Below are 10895 nucleotides of genomic sequence, written 5' to 3'. Positions count from 1 at the left end.
CTTTTCCTGTTTCTGGATACATCTTAGGAACCAGCCCATGTTCCCTTCTCCTGTTCATTAATATTAGTTTTTTTAATCATTCCTGTTCATGACAGGATAAACCAATCAGACAACCCCGTCTTTATCATTATTACGATTCATAAAGTCGCTCATGTTGAGACTCTAAAGGAAAAACTTCATCTGTATCTCAAAGTGAAACTGACAGTAGCAAACACAAACAAAAAAAGTAACTCTTCCAATCTAATTCAAGTTCTGTATCAACTGTATACCAATTCCTCACATAGTGGAAGAGGATTACCCACAATCCTTTGCACTCTCTGCCCAGATGCTTGTTGCCTCGAGGCGATGTCCTCCCCTGGCACAATTCCTTCCGTTCCGGCATCCTGCCTCACTCTTTTCACCCAAATGCACCTCCACATATGGAGACAACAGCCATCATTTGTTTGTCCCCTCTCTGCCCTTGGCTACATTTATATAACCCTCCACAAACAAAGTTATGTTGAGGAGCAAATGTGAAAGGCTGTGTGTGTCAAAAAGGATGAAAAATCTGTCTTGTCAATGCAGGGAACTGTGGGGAAAATAACTCCATTGCACTATCACCATGAGTTCCTGCAAAGGTGAACAAATCAGCGCTCGCTGACGCCAAGTACATATTTACAACAGCAAAAACGTACAAATAAATAACGAGTCTGAGGAAAAAAAATGTAACGCAAGCTGGCCTTTTCCCCCCTTGTACAGTGGCCCAAACAGCCCTCTATTTACAATGTGCACTGAGACAGCCAAATGAGGTTAGTTCGGATGAAATCGTTAAGCAGCATTTCACACACCACAACTACTAACAAGAGGCAGAGAGACGAGAGGAGAGGAGAAGAGCAGAGGCTACTGGCACTAATAACTAGCACTGAAGGAGGTGAGTAGAGTTGCTAGTAGTGGTAGTAATATTAATCCAGTGGAAGAAGTATGATGTGTACATGTCACCCCTGCTCCTTATATAAAGGAGGACTCCTTCTCTTTCTCCTCTGCGTTGCACTGGCCTCATTGCTGTGATGAGAGGAGGGGCCTGGATGGGGACTTGGGGGGGGGAGGGCAGGTTGCATCCCACCCCTCAGGGATAACCATCATCCTCCAGACTGAGAGCCACACGCTGCAAACAGCAGATAAAACACCGTTACCACAGTAGGCTGGTGAAAGAGGGAGAGAGGGAAGAAAGAAAGAAAGAAAACAGATGACTGGTAGGAAGAACAGAGGAGAAATAAGGGAAAGATTAAAAAAACTGGGTAGGACTCAAGGAATGTAGTGTCGTTCTCCTCCTGCTCACTTACTCTGACCTTCCTTTTTTCCCCTCTTTGTCACCACCTCCTTTAATGGCTGTTTCTGTGCTGGGAATGCAGCGTGCACAACCTGATTCCTCTGACTGAGTAAACACATTGTAACCAAAAGGAAGGAAAAGGGAAATAAAAAATAAAATAAAACATTCTATTATTTACCTCTTTGTAAAGAAGTAAATAATAGAATATAGAGATGACAACACAGTCCTCTGTTTACTATCAGTGAGGGACTGTTGTTACCTCAACCTTGAATCTTAATACGACTCCTGTTTGTACCTGTTTAGTGTGTGTGTGTGTGTGTGTGTGTGTGCGTGCGTGCGTCTCTTCTGTGATCATGCCCGTGATACCCAGAATTCTTTGCCTCCTTTCTCCACGGAGCGCCACAAAGAAATCTGTGTTACCATGCCAACCGATCAAAGCGCTACTCTCCCATCCCCCCCCCCCCCCCCCAGTAATTCATTTAGCTGCCCTTCCCTGCTCGCTCAGCCATACCAAAAAAACCAAGAAACACAACTGGGGTAAATGTCACAAGTGTCCCAATAACACGTGGCACCTCGACATTTAAACACATCTGAGTGCAGCTGTAGCTGTAACACTGTCCCGCCACAGGCTTGTAGAAGATACTGCATGAAGCTTTGTGCTCTTTTTATCAATTCTTAAAAATGCATCTATATCAAAGAGAAATCAACAGGGCAGTCCTCACCTCACAATGTGGAGATTCATGGTTTCTGCAACCACACAAACTTCTACCGTTAACTGTCCTTGTTTCTGATTTATGCTCCCATTTTTTTTTACGTTGAATGTCACATCATTCACATCGTGTCAATGTTGTGGCGTTACAGTGCACTTATATTCAGTCCTGTGCTTTACTGTCCTCCCTGCGTTCCTATAGCACGTCTCAACTTTTGTTCTTCTATAAACAGATGCCACTGAAGTAGCTTAGCTTACATGGATAAACATCAACATTTATTATCCATTATCAGCCCCCCCACTGGTGCACTAATGCACGGCTGGCCATTTGTTATCATTTTAGCAGCAAAAAAAACAACAACAGAGAAACTCTTCCTCTCTAACAAGCATGCTTCCATGTGGCACACGCTTCCTGTTGTCTAGAGACCACGCTGGGGAAAAAAAAAGCTTTACTTCTGCATCAGCTGTGTCTTTAAACACAAGGTGATATGTGCCTGTGTGGCGAGTTTGTCTCCCAAGAAGGAGGACAAACAACTCCCACGACCGCAAAAATAAACACAATGTTTAAATAAATGGGATGCCAGGTTGGCGACAAGGACGGCGCGTTGATAGATGTCTGTAAGACTATGGACGATGAAGGTGAATGAGGTGAACTCAGTGCAGTAGTGAAGAGCTTATGCGCGTGTATGCTTGTAGATTTCGGTAAATGTGATTCGTGAAATAATTTTTTAAACAGGCCTACATGTAACAACAAACAGCAGATCCTCCCAAATCTCAAATATCCCCCCCCCCAAAAAAACTCCTTCCTTTCTCCTGCAGATCCTCTCATTTGCCGCTGGAGAGCATCGGTGCCCCCGAGTACCAGTGAGAGTTGCTGTCTGTGACGCCGCCCCCTAGAGGGAGTGCTATGAACGGCTGACTGTGGCTGCCACTCACTGGTGGGTAGATGTGGCCGATGGAGTCGCTGTGCCGGCCGATGTGGATCTCGTCGTCGTCGTCCTCCGTGGTCTTGCGGTAGACGGGGTTGTCGAAATTCATGCTTTTGGTGTTCTTGCGCCGCCAGTTGCGCCACACCAGGTAACCGCCGGTGCAGAGCAATCCGATGACCACTGTGGCAAGGATAGGGACTGCATGTGTTTAACACACACACAACAACAACACACGGGCGGGAGCGTTAACACAGCCCAGGGGACACAGAGCGGCGCTTTAAGCACTCTCTCACACACACACGCACACAAACACACCGGCCAGACTTTCCGTCAACTGCTGAGGGCTCATTAGTTTCTGACTCTTTTGTCAAAGTCAGATTTGATCAAAGGTCAATCTGTAAAAGAAATTCCAAGGAGAGTACACTCACTAAGCGCAGAGAGAAGCAGAGTAACCAGGGCACAAAATTAAAGTCATGTTATTGGAGCACAATTGTTTTTTTCCTGGTCTATCACTGATTATGAGATCTTTACCTTTATTTTTAACTGTAAACTTTATAAAGGAAATGGAAAGAATTACCTTGATATATATATAGATATATATATATCTATATATATACACACATATATATATATGTGTAGATTCCAAGATGTAGGGTATACATTGGATTATAGAGATATCAGTGAGTGTTTCACTCACAACTATTGAATTACTTATCTTCTTTATGCCACAAAAGGTGCTTGTTTATCATCACAGTACTGTGGCATTCGGCATCTTCGTGCAACACAAGGCAGAACATTTTTTTTTATATATTTAGGTACATAAACTATTTTCCGAAGTGAAATGTGCTGTACACTAATGTTCAGGACTTCATCTACAGAACGTAGTGGTAGCTAATCACTGTGGAAACCCCCGTAGCTATGCCATTACAATGATGGTATCATTTTTTTTGTAAATGAACAGAAACTATGAGCCTCCATACGACTGTGCATACACTTGCATTTAATCGCATTCCCTTTCATTCCAGGTACAGACTCATCATAAACACACAAACGCATGCACAAATAGCAACAATAAATCCCTGCATGCTCTTTCACGCACATACGACACGCCCCCAGCATCTAAGACACATGTAGACATGCACATACACACACACACACTGAACATCAAGGTTTTCCCTTTAAATATTCTACCATTCAGGTCCTAAAACTTGAGATCAGAACGTTTAGCATTTTAAATGAAAACGCAGCAAGGCTGCTTAAAAGTGCATTTCAGCATATGATCTTCATGCTTCATTTGGGCAATGATTTTTAATTTTTGGAATTCGACTGGTGTTATTGTATGGGAGGAAAAATGGACAGGGGAATGTGATTGGGGGGGGGGGGGGGGTTGCGGTGATGAGATAAGCTCAGTCTCTATCCTTCCATTACCATATCAGCATGGCTAGTTGCCCCCATAGGACCTGTGTGTGTATAGGAATAGATGTGAGCAATTGAGAGACCATGAGCAAAATTAGATGTGTGTGTAAGCCCCCCTTTTCTAATTGCCCTTTTATTGGATAGGCTCTTGAGATCCCTGTAAGAATGGGTTGGAAACCCCAGATCCTCCTTTGTTCTCCAAAATCTCACTTGTTTTATTATTTAAAAAAAACAAAAAAAAAAACGCTTTTGGATCATTTAGAAAATTCTATCCCAATTAGGGAGCGGCGTGACAGCTTGACTTTAGCTAATAATGATCGTTGGGCCGTTTGTCCCCGGTGGAGCTGTGGGTGGGCGTGGTGCATTAGCAGAACTGAGAGGAGGATTGAGGTGCAGAAATCTGGCCCTGGCGGACCTTAAACAATAATTACTGTTCCAAAGCTGCCAGAAAAATGCAGAATGGGGCGATTTATGGCTGTGATGAGGGGACTGGATGGGGGAGGAATTGGATAGGGCTGACAAGTCTCTGTGCTTGATTTAATGAGCTGATATCCCAATTTTTGAAAATGAAGAGAGAGAAAGAAAAAAAATGCACGTATCTAAAATTCCATTCACTTATCATAACTTATTCAATATTATGGATGAAAGAGAGCTCAATTAACGACATATAGTGCTGTGAGGCCATTTGCACATTCAGCTGATTTCTCTGATAGGCTCGACACTAAAGAAATACACATTTCTATCGAATGTAATTTGAATCAGTGCGCACGTAAAATATTGACATGACTAAGCTGGTGCAATTGTAAGAAAAATCATTGACTTCGTATGAGCCTGAACATTATTATTTTAGCACTGTGTGTAATGGCATAATATTTTTCCCACTTTAAACTTTAAAATTTCCACTGCCCCAGGGTCAAAAACACAGTTTTATCTCATTAATGTGTCTTTTTTTCTTTTCCTCCACCTTCCGCTAATGTGTAAAAGATTCTCCGTCTGCTGGGTCAGAGGAGTGAACTTATCGTAGCGTGAGGGAACTGTATGATCAGAACGGGAGCAGGACATAACAGCTGGTCAGACGTGACAGGAAAACATGAATTCGAATTTGTTGTTTGCTCGGATGTCGTTAATAATGATTAAAAAAATGCACACTGTAAAGGCCTGGTCATCCTTGAATAATGAGATTACGACCCCATAGATGCTTTGACTACTGACGGATAGAACCTGACAAAACTGTTATTACTATAGCAGTCAAATATCACTGCTATGACTGATACAGAAACAAAAACTCTCGGTCACACCTTCTCACAACATGCAGGACTTGAGCGACAGGCAGGGACGAAGAAGCAAGGAGGGAGAAGCAGGCAGACAAAAAAAGCAACAACTTTAAGCAGAAAGTACTCACCAATAGGAATGACTATCCCCAGAACAGCTACTGTGATGTTGTTGCCTATCAGGTAGTGATCACTTGAAGCTGGAATGAACAGGAGAGAGAGAGAGAGAGAAAACATAAAACTCTGAACAAAGTTTGGTTCAAAAATCATCCACCATAAAGATAAAAGAAGATAGATCCGCATTATGCCATTAAAACAGATTGACATAATAAACAGGCACAGCATACATCTGATTTCACTGTGGACTGTGGACAAGAGCATGTGCAAACGAAATGCTGATGAATCACATCATGACCTATATGTGAATGAGACTGCATTGTTATTGACGAGGGAAAAAAAGCAATTTCAGAAAACATCACACCATATTTTGTTCCACGACGAGATTCAAAAACAAATCTAGATTTAGAAAGAAATGCATTATTGATGTGAGGCTTAAAACAGTCTGTTCAAACAGATCTTGTCCTTGTGACCCTGTGTGGAAACATTCTTTTTCTACAGCTTGTCTCCATATTGTATCATAATGCAACCACAGGACACATTTGTATTCCAACACCGCTTCAACTCACCCCCAACAGGTCAGTGTCGAGCGTTGACACTGACCCGGCTCCTACTAGCACAAGCATTACCAGCAAGCTGCAGTGTGATGGTCAGACAGCCCTAATGAAGTCTAGTGAAGAAGATTAAAAAGAACAGATCACAGCACTGGCTGCGCTTAATGACTGGCTCATCCAACAAGGAGAAAGGAGCGAGCTTGATGTGACGAAGGTATATATATTATCTCACGACGGCAGTCATATATTGATAATTAATTGCCTTTTTAATAAATCGCACTCGAGGACATAAAGTGGGTACAGGTGATGAGACTTCATTATCACCTGCTGTATTTATTTATCTTCTGAGTCCACAGAAGTGACTTCAGACCTTTATTTTTTATTTTCTTTAAAGGGATACTTCACCGATTTGAATGTGGCTTTGTATTGCTAGAATAGCAGTAGTATTTTTTTAGAAAATGTGCTTCCCTCCCTCAGTTTTTCACTGAGTTGTAAAAAAAATCTGTTTTCCATTTTCAAAATGTGCCCTACTGTGATGCAAAACGAGTCATTTGACTCAGAGTAGGGCACATTTGGATAAGGGAAAACAGGATTTTTTTACAAATCAGGGAAAAACTGAAGGAGGGAAGCACATTTTCTAAAAAATACTACTGCTATTCTAGCAATACAAAGCCACATTCAAATCGGTGAAGTATCCCTTTAAATATGTGCGACTTTTGGCCACACGATTGGTGTAGTGGTTAGCACTCTTGCATGTTCTCCCCGTGTGTGCGTGGGTTTTCTCCAGGTTCTCCGGCTTCCTCCCACAGTCCAAAAACATGCGATATGGGGATTAGGTGAATTGGTCACTCTAAATTGACCGTAGGTGTGAGAGTGTGAGTGAATGGTTGTTTGTCTCTATATGTGGCCGTGCGATGGACTGGCGAACTGTCCAGGGTGTACCCCGCCTATCGCCAAATGTCAGCTGAGATAGGCACAGCACCCCCCGTGACCCTCTGGTGGAGGTAAAGCGGTAGATAATGGATGGATGGATGTGCCACACGCTTGGTGTAGTGGTTAGCACTCTTGCACGTTCTCCCCTTGTTGTGTGAGGGTTTTCTCCGGGTTCTCCGGCTTCCTCCCACAGTCCAAAAACATTCAATATGGGGATTAGGTAAATGAAATGGCACGCTGTGTGTTTAAATATAGCGATTATAAGCCATTTTGTGGGAAATAAATTGTATCAGATGCATATACTGCTCACCTGCTGCACACTTCTATTAAAACAAGCCCTGCATATTTAAAGGCCGATAAGAGTTTATGTGCCCGGCTGCAGTAGTGAGATAATACAGTAGGGGAATGGGGTGCTAAAAAACCTAACTTTTACCTTGCTTGATTTAATTAACTCAAACGGAGGAGCCTCATTAAGTTCAGATTAACTTTAAACTTGCTTTCAAGCACAGAGAGAGGACTGTGGATTTTGTCTCTCATCACTTACTGCACATTGGAAGTGCCTTGGGAGAAATCTTACTCTAATTGTGAACTAATCCTTTAACAGCAAGACCACACTTTCTTGTCCACTACTGCTTAAAGATTGATGACTGTTACTGGCATCAGCACCAGCTGTTTTTTTGTCTTCTTTTAATCTCCCGGTTTCTGCTTGCCGCGCGACGCCAGCTGCAACGGCCACACATGTGGAACAGCTGATGCTGGCAAACTTGACAGCGTGCACCGAGTTAGAAATGATAACACATGGCCTGTGAGTTTGGAGAAGCGCCTTTTCCTTGTTCATGCCCCATTTTCTCAGCCGTGTCTTTCTCCACCTCTCATCTGAGCATCTGTGGTGGGGTGAGGAGCTCTGACAACTTCAGAGACTAGAGGAAACATGCTCTTGCTTCAAATGAAAAACCCAGGCCACTAAAGTGATGTGAATATCTGGTGCAGGCATTTATTCACAGAAAATCACTTTGTCTCTGCTGTGCTCACTGCTCCCCCCCCCACCCTGTATCTCCTCATGTATCTCACTGTATATGCTGGTTCCCCCCGAAACAGATTGTCTTTTTTAACTCCCATCTCCACCAGTTCCTTTTCCCTCCACGCTCTCTCTTGTACCTCTGTGGTGTCTTTATCGTTTCACAGTCTAACCTCTTTATGTAACACTTAATTTTACTCCTTGCTTTGCCTCATTTCCCTGCTCTCCTCTTGTTCCTGCCCCGACTCTCACACTCATCTAAAACTTTTATTATCCTCTCCCTTCTGTTTACCTTTTCATCATTGAACCTTGCTCTCCTGGCTTTACACTATAATGAGGAAAAGTCTCTGCTGTAAACGCAATAGTGTAAAACTAGAGTTCAAACACTGCACAGCCATTTGTATCCATCTTTCTCACAAGCTAACCACTACTTTTATTCGCTCTTATTCTCTTTTTGGGCAGTAAACTACATCATATTACCATCAAAACAATCCTGGAGAGCACAGAGCTGCAGTGATGCATATAGAGGCTCATCTTTTTCACTGTTTTGATGAGCAGCTCAGCAGTCCAACACACGCCTGAGCATCTTTTGTTTAATGTCTCCGTGTTACAAAGGTGAGAAGAATCAGAAAGCTGAAAATTACAACACAGCATGTGGCGTTGCGGCACCGTCGCTCAGCGCTTCGGTTGTGTGCCGCTATCAAGGATTCTCCTCTGCTTCCAGATGCCATTTATGTCTTAGCAATGGCTTTTGAGCCATTGTTAGTGCCGTTTTTATTCTGCTCTCGTCTGTCTGGGCAACAAACTGTAAACCAGTATTTTTTTCTTGCGCGCCAGTAAAGCTTGGTTGGTGTGAGAACAAAAAAAAAAAAAAAAAAAAATGCTGCCAAGGAAAGAAAGTGAAAGAGAGGAGGAGGAGAGAGTAAGCGGGTGAGACAGAGGGAGACAAAGAGAGTGAGAGAGGCTGTCAGAAAGTAAGGATGAGTGATGAGAGTTGCAAGGCAAGAATGGAGGGGACTGTCATTTGTTAGCGCTGACAGCTCTGTTACCCGCTGCTCATCAGGGAGCAACAGCGAGCAGACCGAGAGAAACACTAATGACTGAAGTTGCATGTATATCTTCATGAAGACCAACAAAGGTATAAAGTAAATGCAAGCAACGACATTTTGGCTGGTTTCACACAACTTTAGCCTTTTTTTTCAGACCGATAAAGACCTCGTTTGAGGCCAAGTCCAGACGGTAACGGCGCAAAATGGAAACAATCTTCTTCTTTGCTTTTTTTAAATTTCCCCCGTAAATACGGCATTGTTTCAAGAAACATTTCCGTCCAGACTTAAAGGCGCCATATGTAAGAATGTGGCCAAAAATGGTTACTACATTTAAATTCAAACTACCGAGGTCTTTTAGGTTTCGTTTTCTGACTTAAAGGTGAAGTAAGTAGTTTATAGTGTCATCTAGAGGAGAGGCTGAAATTTACAACAAAGACCTGCTCCTCTGCTCACCCCCTCCCTTCCCTGAGCGATACGGTATCCACAGCTGGTCAAATGTCGAACTCGTCGTTTTTCTCCGTGTCAGCAGATGAGGTTCGTGAGGCGAGGGAGAGGGCGAGCTACCGCGGCCGTAGCAGACGAAGCGGAGAGAGAGGAGGCGGGACTTCTGCTACAAGTAAAGAGACGCTTGATTTGTTCTCTCGCGTTTGTCCTTACAGGCTCCGGTAGAAACATGGCGTCTCGCTGCTAACAGTGGCTATGCAACCGCGGTCCGCGACCGTGTTATTTTACATGACTTTTTGAAACACTACGAAAATGAAACAAAAACTATTATACAGCGACTAGACAATGCAGGAGCACATAATATGTATAAAAGAGTGGATTTTGGGTTATATAAACCCATAAATACTACATAGTGTCCCTTTAACTGGCAATCCGTGGTTGCTCGGCAGCTGAGACTCTACTGACCGCAATGATTGGTAGATGGCTGTAGGTGGCGCCACATGCCAAAACATGATTTCAAAACATAAACATGATTTGCAGTCTGCAAAATATATTTTTTTTAATGCAAATATTTTGGCTGTACTGTCAACAACGACAGTTACAAACTGAACTCACCAACAATGGTGAGTTCAGTATTGTAATTGTTATTCCTGAGTCTCTGTGACATATTAGGAGGATTTTATGGCCAGTTTCTTTTAGATTTATGACATAATGCACCTTTAACCCTAACACTTAAACGACTCAAAATGCTGTATTTCATACGACAAAACTGTAAGTTGCAACGTAACGCGAAACACAGAGAAGAAGACGTTGTGTACATTAATAACAGAAACAGAAACAGAAATAACAACTGTCTGTTTATGTTTCATGCCGTTTCCACATGCATATATAGCGACTTTACAGACGATCTGTGACTAGCGGCAAATTCACCGACTTTCTGTCATAAACCTAAATACATATGAGAAAGGAAACGCACAATTCTGCCGCATGAGTGACATCCATCTCACTGTATTTACCGCGGGTGGAGAGCGGGACACACAGAAGCACATGAACAGATTCAGATGAGAAACGAGCTATGGGTGTTCAGCGCAGCGGACTGCGTGTGTGGAACAATCCCTGATCGGTTTTGTTTATTTGAGTAAAAAT

The 10895-nt window shown here is 42.9% G+C and overlaps 1 protein-coding gene across 1 annotated transcript in view; it reads right to left on the bottom strand.

Annotated features, from left to right (window-relative positions):
• Positions 1-2843: 2843 nt before the first annotated feature.
• The window catches only part of lrp8 (low density lipoprotein receptor-related protein 8, apolipoprotein e receptor), a gene marked incomplete at both ends in the record, with an annotated part of 260428 nt that continues 252376 nt past the window's right edge, over positions 2844-10895 (bottom strand). Inside the window, 2 exons of the mRNA XM_083888037.1 lie at positions 2844-3145; positions 5766-5834. Of these exons, the coding sequence (XP_083744163.1) occupies positions 2844-3145; positions 5766-5834 (371 nt within the window). The remainder of the gene's footprint in view (positions 3146-5765; positions 5835-10895) is intronic.

The sequence above is a fragment of the Microchirus variegatus genome (assembly GCF_963457635.1).
Source record: "Microchirus variegatus genome assembly, chromosome: 4".
In the NCBI taxonomy this organism is placed as follows: Eukaryota; Metazoa; Chordata; class Actinopteri; order Pleuronectiformes; family Soleidae; genus Microchirus; species Microchirus variegatus.
The sequence above is the reverse complement of the archived record's forward strand: the minus strand, read 5'-3'. Positions and strand labels throughout refer to the sequence as shown.